Source organism: Exophiala xenobiotica (genome assembly GCF_000835505.1).
Source record: "Exophiala xenobiotica strain CBS 118157 unplaced genomic scaffold supercont1.2, whole genome shotgun sequence".
Taxonomy (NCBI): Eukaryota; Fungi; Ascomycota; class Eurotiomycetes; order Chaetothyriales; family Herpotrichiellaceae; genus Exophiala; species Exophiala xenobiotica.
The window spans coordinates 2,962,200-2,976,858 of NW_013562493.1; the positions used below are offsets into that span (position 1 = coordinate 2,962,200).

The window sequence follows — 14,659 nt, forward strand, 5'->3', positions numbered from 1 at the left end:
CCGAGGTTCCGATTGCTGTGTTGGAAGGGCCACCTCCCAGCCAAACGTGGAGCTGGAGGAACGAGCTCGAGCATCTTTATCAAGGGAAATGCGATCTTGAATCTTTTTGCGCCGTGCTGCCTCCGCACGCGCCGTACGTAAACGTGCAGGTCACCTTTTCCAACGAAAAGCTGTGGAAGAATGTGAGGACAGAATGGACGTCATGTCATCGTCACCAAGGGGTGGCAAAGCCAGTCTTGGTGCAATCTTCCAATCCCGAGGAATAGGATGGTGGCCAATAGTTAGATTGACACGGTCGAGAACGCTCTGAAGCCCATATGTCGCACACCACTCCTGTAAATCATCTTTTGAACCAAAATGGTTGCCGTCAAATGATTTCTTCGCTTTCTCTCTGCTGAGAGTAACCCACGGCGGACTCGCCCACTTAGTCACCACAATGACCGCCTTCGAGTAATCGACGGTAGCAAAGCGAGTATGCGCTCTCTGGTCATCCAACGTTATATGATCCAGGAGGACTCCCGTCTTCGTGGTCTGTTGAACTCGCTCAAGAACCTTTTCAAAGCTTGGCCGATCAATGTAGTTGCCTTCCCAATACTTATCTCCATGCACCTCTTGTATCTGAGGCTCAATATCCCAAGTGGCGACCCGGGCGAGCTCGAGAGGCACTGTTCTGAGGAGCGTTGTCACGTTGAACATCTGTGAGGCGATGTGATAGAAGACCTCGAAATTGAGATCCACGTATCCGCTGAAGACTCCCTGTTTTTTGTTTTGAGGTTTTAAAATTCCCGAAGAGTAGCCAACTCCGCATGCAACGAAAAGATTTTCCCCATACACCAATTTACAGTATTCGCCGGGAAAGTTCGGATCGTCAATATATCTGGGCTTGACGATGGGCGAGATCGCTTTCGCACGATAGGGGTCTGCCAACGACTGAAGCAACGGATAAAGGTCGGACAGCCGGATGTAGGTATCATTGTATTCATGGTACCACGCCACTGTGAATCGTCGTTTGAGCTTGACTGGTTCAAAGGGCCATGTATAGTCGCCGTCCGCCGTCGAATCGATCTCTTCCTGGATCTGCGATGCCCTATGACGCTTGACCGGGTCGACAGCAAGGCCCTTCTGGACGGTCGAGTCCATCAGTGTGTCCGAGGCGTCGTGAATGGCCAGACAATGTTGCATGACCTTTGAGAGGGAGAAGACGTCAACGAGCTGGTCATAGTTCTGGCAGCCGTTCATTTCTGGAGCGCGGTAGTCATGATGTCCAATCACCTCTGTACCAGAACCTGTCCAAATTGCCTCCGAGAATCCAGTTAAGCGTGAGGTGAAGGGAGATCCACGAGCAACCAAAATTACTTCCGGTCTGATATTGCCATGTATAATCCCCTTGGAGTGGAGGTGGGTAACCGCGCGGTTGATCTGTGCAAAGATAAAGCTGAGTTCGAAAGGGTATGGGGTAAGCTCTTTCTCGATAAGCTCATTCAGTGGTCTCGCGACGAAATATTCTGATATGATTGTATGGCCATTTTCCTCCACAGACTCCAGAAAAGGGATCAGATTTTTCTCGCTTCCTGCGCTGAGGATTTCGAAGAGTGCATCATAACGCCGTTGCGCGGCATCAGATTCTTTTTTGTCGTATACCTTCCCGATAACGCGCTGTCCGGTGGATTTTCTTACCAGCAGCTTCGTTCTGGATGATGTTCCAGATGTGTAGCTGTTGGTGCGGTGGAACTTCCAGGATGCGACTTGATCAACAAAAGCAGGTCGCATGGGCACGGAAGGTGTCATCGATATCGGATTGAATTGCAGATGAAGAAGATCGAGATCATGCTTGCCATCATCGGCAACATAAGACGACGGCCTCGCCTTGCCCATTTTGATCTGAAACTGTATTTTTCCTGCAGTAATAAGGTTCCATTTCTCAGGATGCAAGGCGAGCCGGTCATATTGACTCTGTATGGCGTGGCCTGTGGATAAAGCACAATGGCGTGCTCTGGCTGACACCACTAAATCTTGCTCGACCCAAGTCCCATTGGTGGAGAGATCCACAAGCATCCATGATTTGTGATGGTTGAATTTCAGACAGAACTGTGCGTTGCTGACTCTCAGTCTACGGCCTGCGCCGGCTTCCGTCAGCTGGAAGGACACATTGTCACCGGTACCGAAGAGGTAAGAAGGCTCTTTTCGAGGGCGAAGACCAAAATAGACACGCTGTTCGTCTCCGAACGGGGTCGTATCACGCCCATCCAGCGGCAGATCTTCGTATACAATAATATGGTTTTTGTTCGCTTCGAGACGTGATATGTCATCAGCATGGCTTTCTGAACAGCTGATGATAATCCAAGCAGAATCAAGCTCACGGGAGTCGGCCATGATCCTTAAAGCAATAAAGGGTGGTAAGAGAGATTTGGACAATCAAGAAGCACCCTGGTCGAATGCAAAAGGGAATCATTCTAAATACTAGTAGTTGACTCACCGGGCTGCACCATCTTAAGCACGCAGCCAGCGCTTATGACCGCCAATCCAAGGACAGTAATGGTTAGGACAGGGCGGTCATTGAGACCAGGGAGGGCGAAGCACCCTATTCAGTCGATAAACAGGGTGAGCAGCGAAGCATCATGCAGGCAGGGCGCGAAGGGAAACATCATGGAGGGGGGTCACTGGTGTTGGAGGGTTCTCGTTGTGATTAGGTAGGCGGCCACTAGGGGAGGGCCAACGTGGGCCATTAGGGACTCAGGCTCGCGGCGGACACGAGAGTCTGACACTTGAGAACCATTCAGCACACCACCAAATTTGTATGCACTGTGAATGCTCGCAAGTCTCTCTTTCTTGCATTCGGCCCATCAGATAAATGACAATTGAGGCTACTCATTGCTAGGAGGATAGTGTAGTATAGATAGATAATCATAATTTACAAGGTGTTTTACAATGTAAAATAGATCGATATGCTGATGGAAGAGGTTGATGCCATCTTGGCAATCGCGGCAGACACCCCGTATTCCCCACGAGTCAGGGGGCTTACTAACTAACTATGTAACTAGGCTGTTTCTGACTAGTGTAGCCAAGACTTCAAGGCGCGGGGAAACGCTAGGCAGAAAACAACATCTCCATCCTCCTCCAACGTTTGTTCAGCCAACCTGCGACTGCTTCCACATTTTGAGAAGCCAATATTGACAATGTCCGAAAATATGGACGCCAACGACGCCTGGCTTCGCGACACAGACGATGCAATCGACTGGCTTTGTCGTGAACTAAGCGACTGGCTGGCCGAATTCCAGCATCGACCTGAGGTGTTGGTGACATTGGCCGTCGCCATGGATGGTCCACAAGAGTCTTCCGACCAAGATACACCGTTCAAGCACTTTGCAGAAGCCTTAGCAAAGTTCCTCAAAAAAGGATATCGAGATCCGCGATTCATCTTCTCGGTCCTGCTACATTTGCAAGGGCGTCGTCTACGAAGCAAACGGGCTGGGATGTGGACCACGGCAAGATCACCGCGACCAACCTACACTTTCGAATCTTCCCGACCACCTACTCCTACCTACAGTCCTTGTCAAGTCGAGGATATAAACCAATGGCAGCAGCGTTGCGAGGAGGGACAAGCTCCTGGATATACTCAGGAAGACGGTTCGATATCTCACACAGAAGTTTCATTCAGTATCCCGGAACACATTCTGCGGATGCGAGAGGAGGAGAAGAGACTCCAAGAAGAAGAGAAACATAAACGGGAGCAGAAGATACTCCGGGAACAGGCGGAGTTCCGGGAACAAGAGAAACTCCGGGAACCGGAGAGATTGCAGGAACTGGCCAGGCTTGAGGAGAGGCTCAAGAGACTTGAGAGCCAGGAAAGATCGGTTCTACCAGCCGATGAACCAGTGTTGGCTACTGCAGAACATGCCCTAGAAAGACCTGCGCGGCCTCGCCGACGGCAGCAGCCACGGCAATCTGGGACCTGCCCAGCCGATCACAGCTCTAAGATGAACGGGCTTCGGCCCACACATTCGTCGAAAGTGACCAAGACCAAGGCACCACACCAGGTGAAACGTGCACGTCGTCAACGGGCTGGGCAGACAACCCACCCACCACGTCAACCAGCTTGTGACGCTGGTGTCGGCAGTCGCCAATGACCATGATCTGAGGCCTTGAAACAGGACATGGCCTCTCTGGGACACGGCCGAGCACCACTGTTACAAGGAGACAAAGTCGAAGCAATCAAGGCGTCGCAGATCCGAGATGAAAGAGGCACTCGTTCTGGCTAGGAAATGACGGAATAGAAATGCCTTGCCCCTGCTTCACGCCATCGTCTGGAAAGAGTCGGCGGTAGGTGCTGCGAAGCAAGACTGGGACCCCAAGAACATCAAGGGGCTCAGCATGTAAACCAGGGGCGTCGGTCGAAGAAGGAGATGACATTTTAACCTGGCGATAGGACCCTATACATGGCAACGATACCGTCACTCACGCTGCTCCCTGGTGGTCGGACCATTGGGCCCCTGCCTCCTGCGAAGCCGTTCGGTGGCTGTTATTGATCATTGGGAGCCATAGGAAGCAATATCCAAATCTTCGACCAGGATGGTGCGGCTGGCCGTACGCGTCCGTCCAGAATTTTCCTCCAAATCATGACTGCCTGCGCCGTTTGCTTCGAATTATTGATGGAGTCGCTACTAGACCAAAGGAGTTCGAGTGCTTTGATGTCTCTAACTCGGCCATACAAAAATCCAAAGTCTGGGAATACAGAGCTATCACTAGCCGGTAAAGCTTTCGTGGCATTGAATGCCTCACTGGCTGAGAGGCAAGTCGCCGCCTACGCATGGTCATGCCGGCGAAGACATTGACCTGGCCGACCTATGGTGGGCTTGCGCGCAACCACGAGACTTGCAGGCAACATTGATCTGTACGTCGAGAGGCCTCCACTGTTCAAGCATTCCCAGTCATACGCTCCCATTGATCAATTTTTCATAGCAGGCGCGCCTTCCAAGAACGAAGACCATGATAGTGTCTTTCGAACTGCTTTTCGTCCTTTCACAACTAGGGTCCCGAAGGCCTCTCCTAGTCACACAATCGGCTGTGGGTCGGAACTGGTGGCTTCTGATACCAGCTTGCCGGACGAATGTGGTGCAGCTGACGAGTGCGGTGACGAGTGGACGGCCGAGACTTTTCTATGATGCCTCAGCACGCTACTCTTAAAATTCTCCTGGGCAAGGTGGAAATTCAAAGAGTCCATATGCATGCCATTGACCATCGTACCGGCGATGGGCGAGCAGGTCAGGAAGACGATGCCACTGCTGATCCAGCCCGTGGTCCCATCGTCCTCGCGCGGCCGCGTCTAGTACAAGGGAACATCCAGTGTGCACTTGGGAAATGTCGAGATCAGTACTATCTTTCGGCAGCATCAAGCGGCAATTGGAAAGAATTTTCAACAGATGGCGCTTGGGCTCACGTTGGAGCAAACACTTCCACTGCGAGACTGAAATTATTCTATGCACTGTATTGTACGCGTTCTAGATACAGTAAACTCGGCTGAACGGACTTAGATCAAGATTCGGAAGCCATCCCTTTGTGAAAGGGGAAGGCAATCTCAAAGGAAACCCCCGGTGCTCGATGAAGAGGCAGAAGGAGCGCGAAGCCTAGACCTGCCTCGATCTGCATCCATGGAACCTGGTTGAGATCCCTTAAAGCTTCCGACGATGTGATGGAGAGGTACAGCCCATGGAAATAGGGGGCATCTCGGCCACTAAAACAAGGCTAGGTACATAGGGGGTCTTTTTCTCAGGGCTAGCCACAACAAGCCTTATATATCAAGGGACTGCAGGCTAGTCAGCAAAGTGCCCCCCATCCCAGGACTGCCTTTGGAGAATAGTGTTCCTGGCGATCATCTTCTTCCGCTTGCTAAAGCTTGTCGGTACCAAGTGCACATCCCGGAAATGGGTTAGCTCACCGGTGCTTCCACAACAGTGGTCTGGTAGCACGCCCTCCTGCTGGGCCACCGCAAGCAGCGTCCACATCATGTTGTTCAGTTTCGTTTTCTCTGTCTTGGTAAGCTTCTTGCGACCGTCTCGGCGAACAATGGTTGCGGTAATCTTGGAGCTCAACGACACCCAGCCTCTCAAAAACTGCCGAGATATATCAAGATCCCCAACGATGGCCTTGAGCTGCAGTGCGAAGAGATTGAATATTGCACCATAGTCCCTTTCTACTTCAGCCTCGAGCTCAAATACAAAACATTGGAGACTTGCCAGGGCACTGCCGGCGGAGAATGTGTTGATGCCGATAAGCATTCCTCCCTCCAGAGTGAGAGTGGCATGGATGACCCCCGCTTGCATGAAGAGTGCGGTTTTCGAGTCCATCAAGTCCAAGACCGGGGCTTCCAACTGCCCACAAAGCGGCACAAACGTCTCTCGCTCGTGAGCCAAGGCGTACTGCACAAGGAGCTCTCGATTCGGCCTGGACAGGGGCCACATCAGGACGAATTTGCGGCTCTTGCCAAGCACAGTGATGAGAGAATCTCTGATTTGGTCGATGTGCGGGTGAACCACCACGAAGCGAGGTGTCAAGTTGCAGGAGGGTGATAGGTCTGTATTTTGAGGCCTGTGATCTGCATGGAGGATGTCGGGCACAATCAATTGGCAATTCGATGGTAATTTGATGGGAGCGTTCATCAAGAAAGCCGGGTTCTCGGGATTCGGTTCGCTGAGCTGAAGGATCGCGCTGGCCCTGTTGGACGGGTCAAACTTATTGCCACGGAAAGCCTCGGAGGGAGCTATTACTCGTGTGAGCTTGAGCTTTGCGAATAATACAATCAGACATACCATTCAAAATCAGTGAAAAGAGCTCTTCAGTCGTTGGAGGCATTTCAACCCAACAAGAGCTAGAAGGCACCTTTCTCGGTATTGCTATTGACGCAGATTCCCAGATACGCCGACAGTCGTCGGACATGTCGTCAAGGGTAGACCAGTGTGTTTTATCGAGCGCATCCCGTACATCTGGTGGAAAATTCTGTGTTTCCTTTTGAAGATGCTGCAAGATCGGTAGTGAATGAATTTCGTGCATTCGTTTATGCCGAGCTTTGTTTTTGGAAGAACATTGTTTCTGGCACGTAGGACACCAATAATTCTTTGGTTTCCTGTTGACCGGTCCATCTTTCTTGGGACGGGATACCCCTGGTGAGCTGCGTGCCCGTCGTTGTGTCCCCCTTTTGCAAGACTTTTCGTGTCGTGCCCTATTGTTGACCGAACGCACTTTGCTGCATAAAGGACATTGATAGGATGGCATGAGACATCAAGCGCGTCCATAGATGAAGAGGAGAAGAGGTGAGGAGAGAACACGTGAGGAGTGAGGAGTGAGGAGTGAGGATATGAGGAGTGAGGATATGAAGAGTGAGGATATGAGGAGTGAGGATACGAGGAGTGAGGACGTAAAGAGTGAGGACACGAGGAGTGAGGATGTAAAGAGTGAGGACACGAGGAGTGAGGATGTGAGGATATGAAGAGTGAGGATGTACAGAGTGAGGAGTGAAGAGGTGAAGACCGAAGAGGTGAGGAGCAAAAAGAACGAAGAGCAAACCGCAAGGCCTGGCTCGCTGTTGAAACATCCCACCACTCTCCTCCCAAGCCTCACTTTCCTTGTTTTTACAGCGGGTTTGGCTGATTGGTGATGACCTCCTGAATACGACCTTCGTCCTGGATACGACCTGCTGCGATGGTTGGTGGCTGAGACCTACAACGTAGTACTTGTAGGGCCCATTTAGTAGGGTCGAGAGACTTACCGGTTAGCAGCTTCGACCATTTCAAGTAACTTCTTACCCAATGATCCAGTGAGGCACTTCAAACGCCATAGCAACGAGGAACCCAATGCTCCCAGTAATTAACAACCCTTTAGGCATATACTGCCACAACAACAGTATTCGGAGTGTACCCAGATGCTAGACAACTCCTCCGCCATCGAGGTAGACAAAGCCGCGGAGGATAGGGGTGCCTATCACAAGACTTCTCCCTGCATGGTGGAGAGAATGGTCGTGCAGAGGAGGCGGGCCACGGTTGCAGCCAGAAGAGGAGCTACACCGGGCCAGCCTGATGTACCATGGCACGCATGGTTGTTGTCTTTGGTCTCCTGGAGGTGACACTGTGGGTCAACGCTCATGGTGTGTACCGCCTCTCCCGCTGCCGCTTGGGACTGGAACACCCCTATCCAGCTCAATCCAGTGGGATCAATGAGCATTACCATGGCATTTTGTGCTGGCCTAATCTAGCCCAACCTCCCAACGATTTGAATTGGCCGGTTTCGAAGGACAGGCGGCGGATATACCCCATTGGCATTGAGAGGCTGTTGTGTTATTTTCTTGGCTTGCTGTATTTGGCTTTGCTGATCACGCTCAAACACGCTCATCCATGGGTCTGCCAACATGTGGGTCATAGGCGTTCGGCCTGCCGTCTGCATATTGGGTACCAATCTTCGGTCCTCGGTAGACAAAGTTACATCCAGCGGAGGTGCGCTTTGCAAACTTTAACGCAGTCTCAAACGTCATAGGAAGCTCAAGAGAGTTATCCTCGCTGCTTCCTTTAGGCTGGTAATGGCCACTTCGCTAGCGAAGACGTCGACGACATTGCATCCTTTGGAGATTCTTAGGGGCTGCTGGCCTCAGCAAGAACTTCGTGGGTACAACACCCCGGCGACGAGCGAATGACTAGAGGCTCAAAAGGAGGAGCAAGATGACGCCCCCATCATAGACGGAGGGTTCTATGAACAGGCCTCGAGAGATCTTCGGCATCGACGACTGGACCTCCCTCCCACTCAGCCTCGAGGCCTTCAGCAGGGAAGATTTGCTCAGCGGATAACTCGGAGGTACCGGTTGCCCAGCACCTCTTTCCCAGCGGTAGTGGAAGTGACGATGAGAGCTAACCTTTTCCAGAGAGCGAATCTTTCACCAACGGTTCCAACCTCGATACCACACGGCCTGCCCATCGGGGCAATCGAAGAGCTTTTGAATGCCCTTCAAGGACTGAAAGAGCACAACGACTTCAGGTTCAACTCTTGGAGGGAGACACAACTGCGGAAGGATCAGAAATCAGGAGAGAAACACTTCAATATACTTTGCCGCTGAGGGAGGCTGAGGAAACAAACTTCAAGACTGCTGGGATGCACACAATCAACTGGAGGCCATGATTGACGCATTCGAAGCAGCACTCGAAGGTCACAACACGAAAGAAATGCACATTTCTCTGGGAAGCAGGATCATATTCAAATGCTATGGGGGATGTCGCAGCATCTATTTGAATCGAAGACTAGGACTCCCAGTAACTTCTGGCTTGGGTGTGTGATGGGCACAGGCAGTTCAATGGTAAGGCGATCAAGTTGCCAGAGTAATAGGAACAATCTTTCCAGATATTGTTGCGCCCCCAATGCATATCTCTGCGGTTGACTACAGTAAGGTTGCGAGAGCAGCTGTCGAATGGATCGAGAAATTTTATCCTTGCTTCTCTTACATTTCATTCCACAACATCCTCGTACAATCAATATTTGTAGCGGATTTCGATCAATGAAAATGCCGTCTCCCACAACTGATATTGGGAGTTCAGCACCCATCTATCCTCCAAAACGCTGCGACTCATACTGGATGTTGTGGCCTCCTACTCGACCGCCTCTATTTCCCTCGGAATGGGGAGACAGCCAGTCGACTCGTAGCAGCCGCAGCTGCTCCCATCCATGCCACTAAGCCCCGTCCTCTGGTGCCCTATCACACCAACCACTGGCCCTTTAGATGCAGGCTTAAGAAACAGGCAACCACACCAGCGGCCGTGACCAAGCCGTGTTATTTATTTTCTCTTCAGCATCCCTCTGGTTCCGATTTATGTTCTATGCATCTCATCGTCGAAAAATGGCCGAACAACACGACAATGTGGTCTTTGATGAGGCTGAATTTCTGCATCCTTACCAGTCATTTCTAGAATATCTTTATTCACCAACTCTGCATTGGCCGGTGTAAGTGGCCCTGAGCTTTATTGCGCCACAGATGCTAACATGCCATTCGGTCAGGGGCATCCCGCAAGATCCCAGTTGGCAGTATCAGCAACTGAGCCCAGATGGCCTGTTCGATACTGGTATGCACCGCAGTTCCGGATGGACTGACGACAATTCGACTGATCCAAGGCTGTCTAAAATGGTTTGGCCGCTCCCGGATGCTGGCGGCCCCGCAGGCATGTTGGATACCGGCGTAGGGTTCACCAATCCTCCACCATTCCTGCCTACACAGTACGAGACTTGGCTTCCGCAGACCGCAAACTCAGAACAGGTGAGGGATCACGACGCTACACGGGCGGCCGTGGTGGAAAGACTTTCCATGCCATCACCAGACACGATTCCGGGCTGTGCCCAACCAACACTATTGCCACCATCTAGAGGGCACAGCACTCGTGTATATGAGATTTTGGAGGCACACTTCAGTTCCCCAAGTGGCCCTGGCACAGTTGATGAACTGGTAAAGGAGACCGGTTTGAATGTTAACCAAATCATGGTGAGTAGTAACCAGACGAGACGGGATATTCTTTCAATCTAACCGAGGACAGGCGTGGTTTCGTTACCGCCGCAGGACACGGCCAATGAAGAGGGCACCCAACCCACTTCATTTCGTCAAGACAACCATGTGTCCGACGCTCGCTTTGAGTTTCCAACCAGGCTTGAGGGTTGTGGTTTCCGGCTGTTTCGTCAGAATCGACTCTGAACCGGTATGTATACGGAACCAGAAGCTTCTCAACCTCTTCTGCTGTTTGACGTTCACGCCGTCAGAGAGAGAGGTCATCGGTTTCAGTCAATTCACCATCTCTCTATCAGCAAGATCCTTGAGCGGCAGCAGCATTGGCCTCTCGTACTACGCATCGAGACCCAGGAGGAAGAAGGAAGGGGCGCTCACGCAGCAAATGTCATTCTTGAACACCGCAGCTACAGGTCAGCCAAATGCAGATCTCGTCGCTGACTTCAGAGTGTTCCATTTTGATAGGTGTTGTTACAAGTTTACTTCAGAGCGTTTCTTTTTGGTCGTCGAGATCTTCACGAATTTCAACCAGAGACCTGGGGAAAATCACCGACTGTTTGCCAGGACTGAAAGCGAGGCGGTCAGAGTTAAGGACGCAACCGTCGAGATGCATCGGATTCGGAAGAAGAAATAAAGCAGACTCAGGTGAATGGCTTACCTTTTCGATTTTCTTTTGTCCTTATAGATACTAGTATGGAGGCCTTTGGAACCATTCTTAATTGATCGTTGGTTCTAGTTCCGACACTTCTCTAGTGCCTGGGACAGCCTTTGGTCTAACTAAGTACTATATTGGATTGGTATCGGCGTTTGATTTGGTCAATATAGGGGTTGTTCGCCTCTGCAATAGCCCCCGTCTCTTTGTTGCTCGGCCCAAGGCTGACTAAATGTATGCTATTCTCGACTTAGTCACAGATAGATCAATTCCACGACAGCCCGAATTTGGTATTCTCGTCCCTCCCTGCGCCAAATGGTTCGTGAATGAAGGATTTCATTTCTCCAACACATCTAGCAACTGGCTCTCGTCGTCGTATGCTGAGAACGCTAACTCGATGTTCAATGCAGACAGCTTCGGATTTGCAAGATCTCGAGAGAGCCTCATCCACTTGGGAACTAGGCTTCTGCCTGGTATGAAAGCTCCAGGTTGAGGTCTGCAGGTAGTGTGTTGATAACAAAGTAGAGTCTGTGAAAGTGAGTCGGCATCCATGTCAGATTGACACTCATCGCAAATCTGAACGCTAGGCATTGGTCCTTCATCTTCAAGCTTTGTGAGGTGGAACTTGCGATCAGATGTCGATAGAAGTCGACTTCGTGGCCGCAATCACAGCGTAATGACCATAGATCCTGACAGATTCTTGGATCGTGAGAGGTTGAAGAGATAAGAATCTCCCAGTCCAGATCCTTCTCGTGTTTGACCAGTAGAAACAAGTCAACGACCGCACTCATGGCGAGCGCTAGTATGCTGCAAGTATTCTGTCGATGACTAGCTGCGTCGAGGGTGGCAGCGCCGCCCTTGACCCTTACACGTTTAGAACGGGCAAGACAGGTAGTATATTGCCATGTAGAAACATTGATCAGTAAGCTCACTCAAGAACAGCTGCGATAGCTGAGCAGCTCCTCGGCGAGCGCCCCACGGCGGAATCTGACAGGGTAGTCCAGTTGTGGACGAGTCGCAGTCAACGAGATGCTGTTGTTCCATCACTCGTTGACGCTCTGGTCAGGCATGCTAGGTCACATGGACCATACGTCGTCAAGATCTCCGCAGAAGGGACGACTATTAGCAACGTTTCGCGAATGACTCGGGCCTCGTTACTGACCCTGATTTTGCGACAGGGTCGTGTGACCACGTCATTTCGCAATGGAGACTCCTGGAGCGCTTGCTGCTCTTGGTTAAGATACTTTTGAACCAACACCTGCCTTTAGTTAGCAATGCCAACACTATCCTTGTCCATGAAGATGCCCTCTAGTGGCAAGCAAGCAAAACGTCACGGCACGCATCTCGGACTGGAGCACTCTTTGCCTCTCCAGATTTCTGGTCGCTCGAGCGTGTGAGCTTTGCTCGGCTAACTCGCGGGCCGATCGTGTGCGGTGTAGGCACCAAGTCGAATTCTCACGCTCCAGCCAACGACTCACCCAAAATGAAGAGCTTCCATAAAAACAGAGGGAAGCCAGGTGTCGTGGGAGAATTCGACTTACCTGATCAGGTAAGGGACCTTCCTGATTTAGTGGCGCTAATAGATTTCGATCACCCAACAGCGCGCGCTTATTGTGTAGTTCGGGGATCTGATTGGCTGAAGGCAGGGTTACTGTCCTGCAGGGTTGGTGGCGATGCACCAGCAAATCCCGATCTTCACCAATGATCAAATGCGTCGACGTCTCCATTTTGCCGCGGATTGGACGCCTGACGGGGCTCCGTGCGACCTAGGCTGTGATCATCCTGTGTACGTTTCTGGAATCAAGCTCCAATTGGTTCGGATGCCTTGACGACGCAACCCGTGGAGGGTCGGCGCCCGAGCCAAATTGATCCTCCCCAGCGGCGGTGAGTGGCAGTAGTCTCTCTGCCTGGAGAGGCTTCGACAGAGAAGTCTGCGAGGTCATTGTGTCTGAAACTTTGATGAAACTTCACACGCTCAGTCATTGTGGAGAGGTCTGGGAAGTGCAGGGGAGAGACTGATACTTGAGGTTGCCTGTTCGACGGGGTGCTTTGCGACTGTCGGCGCGCTGCCATGGTCAGAATGAGATCCTTCATGCTGAGAGAAAGAGAACTTGTGGCGCTCCACAGCCACCCCCTCACCCCCGCACCCCCGTATTGCCAAGATACCTTATTGAGACGCCAAGGGATGGAACGACCTCGAGAGCTTTCGGTGGCGTCAATGGCTCTCCTTCCTGCAACAATATCCTGCTCATCTACATAACTGCTACCTGCATCCCATGACTTTTCTCCTTCTTCATGCGCCATGATGTTGAGCCGTCACAGCTGATGAAGCAGCCTCGCAAGCGAGCGCGCGCACACAACTCCAATCCCCCCAAAGCTGCGTCCACATGCAATCGTCCACGATTCGATGCATCGATAACCTCGCCTCCGCTTATGCAGCAAGCCGAATCGTCCCTAACAACACCGACTCTCACCGCCGCAGCGTCTAAGCCCACCAATTTCTCCTCCCAACAACGGCAGACATCCTTCGAGGCCGAACCCCAAGCACACAAGCAGCGCAGGAAGGCGCAGTCAGAACCGAAGCGATCCAAGTGTGCGCTTGATGATCCTACTTGCGGTCGGGCTGCAAAGAAGCGACATCGGCAGTCCTCAGAAGCGTCGGAGCCTCAAGCAGCGGAGCCTCAGGGACCATGGTTCCACAACTAGTGGCTAGAAAAAACACCTCAATCGAGAATCATTCAACAGACGGTCGAAGGCAGTGGCACCAGTCCACCTGCCCTTGCGCAGCCCCCTAAGCCACTGCCTCGAAGTACCGACTATCCACAGGTTGCACCCAAAACTGACCGCCACTGAGGATTCCAGCCGACTCTGAAGTCTGAGTGGACTTGGACCGAGCTCGCCGCGGCGGATCGTCTGGAGATTCGACTATGCTCGCAACCGACACGGGGAAAACCTATTCCCGTCTTGCATTTTCGACCTCGAATTAGAAGATACCAGCGGTGTGCTGTCCGGAGCTGAAGGCTAGCTGTAGCACTCGATCGAGTTGCGACGCTATCGTCTTCTCGGTCGCTATCTGGCAGAGAGAAGCTATCCCGCACGTGCACTACCACAACCCGGAGGATCAGACCTTCTACATGTCCTACGTCGATAGCTTTTATTTCGCGAAGGATATCCAGGGCTGCCGTGACTATGGCCAGCACGTGGTTGAATGGTTGCTGGAGACCTAACAGCCGATCATGAGAGATGCCTTGGAAGCATTGGATGTGATCACATTGTTGTGCAAGAAAGGTCGATCTGCTAGCGCTGTAGTATACAGAGTGGGCTCGCCGAATGGGACTTAGGGCAGCAGCTCAGCTACTGGCAAGAGCCAACGACTGGTCCAGTTAGAGCCGTTGCCCCTATGAGGTGAGCATAGGGACCGGTCTTGACAAGACTATGCCTTGAGACTAAGACGCTGAAGCCGTCCATCCTGGTACGGAATT

The 14,659-nt window shown here is 51.8% G+C and overlaps 7 protein-coding genes across 7 annotated transcripts; 4 read left to right on the plus strand and 3 right to left on the minus strand.

Moving 5' to 3' along the window:
• Positions 1-150: 150 nt before the first annotated feature.
• Positions 151-2,373, minus strand: PV05_03296 (uncharacterized protein; the record flags this gene model as incomplete). The annotated part of the gene is made up of 1 exon (XM_013463929.1): positions 151-2,373. The coding sequence occupies one exon, from the start codon at positions 2,371-2,373 to the stop codon at positions 151-153; it is 2,223 nt and encodes a 740-aa protein (XP_013319383.1).
• An 803-nt stretch (positions 2,374-3,176) lies between these two features.
• PV05_03297 (uncharacterized protein) lies at positions 3,177-4,127 on the plus strand (the record flags this gene model as incomplete). The annotated part of the gene is made up of 1 exon (XM_013463930.1): positions 3,177-4,127. One exon carries the CDS (start codon positions 3,177-3,179, stop codon positions 4,125-4,127), a length of 951 nt encoding a protein of 316 aa, XP_013319384.1.
• Positions 4,128-4,217: 90 nt separating this feature from the next.
• PV05_03298 (uncharacterized protein) lies at positions 4,218-5,591 on the plus strand. Its single transcript, XM_013463931.1, has one exon. The coding sequence runs from the start codon at positions 5,159-5,161 to the stop codon at positions 5,519-5,521; it is 363 nt and encodes a 120-aa protein (XP_013319385.1). The 5' UTR covers positions 4,218-5,158; the 3' UTR covers positions 5,522-5,591.
• A 219-nt stretch (positions 5,592-5,810) lies between these two features.
• PV05_03299 (uncharacterized protein) lies at positions 5,811-6,933 on the minus strand (the record flags this gene model as incomplete). The annotated part of the gene is made up of 2 exons (XM_013463932.1): positions 5,811-6,757; positions 6,807-6,933. The coding sequence occupies 2 exons, from the start codon at positions 6,931-6,933 to the stop codon at positions 5,811-5,813; spliced, it is 1,074 nt and encodes a 357-aa protein (XP_013319386.1).
• Positions 6,934-9,871: 2,938 nt separating this feature from the next.
• Positions 9,872-11,159, plus strand: PV05_03300 (uncharacterized protein; the record flags this gene model as incomplete). Its single annotated transcript, XM_013463933.1, has 3 exons — positions 9,872-9,975; positions 10,030-10,507; positions 10,560-11,159. 3 exons carry the CDS (start codon positions 9,872-9,874, stop codon positions 11,157-11,159), a joined length of 1,182 nt encoding a protein of 393 aa, XP_013319387.1.
• Positions 11,160-11,635: 476 nt separating this feature from the next.
• PV05_03301 (uncharacterized protein) lies at positions 11,636-11,968 on the minus strand (the record flags this gene model as incomplete). The annotated part of the gene is made up of 1 exon (XM_013463934.1): positions 11,636-11,968. The coding sequence occupies one exon, from the start codon at positions 11,966-11,968 to the stop codon at positions 11,636-11,638; it is 333 nt and encodes a 110-aa protein (XP_013319388.1).
• Positions 11,969-13,472: 1,504 nt separating this feature from the next.
• On the plus strand, positions 13,473-13,883 carry PV05_03302 (uncharacterized protein; the record flags this gene model as incomplete). The annotated part of the gene is made up of 1 exon (XM_013463935.1): positions 13,473-13,883. One exon carries the CDS (start codon positions 13,473-13,475, stop codon positions 13,881-13,883), a length of 411 nt encoding a protein of 136 aa, XP_013319389.1.
• Between the last annotated feature and the right edge of the window lie 776 nt (positions 13,884-14,659).

Bases quoted from the DNA above. Each gene is read 5' to 3' on its own strand.
- PV05_03298 (XM_013463931.1), top strand. From the start codon at position 5,159: ATGATGCCTCAGCACGCTACTCTTAAAATTCTCCTGGGCAAGGTGGAA.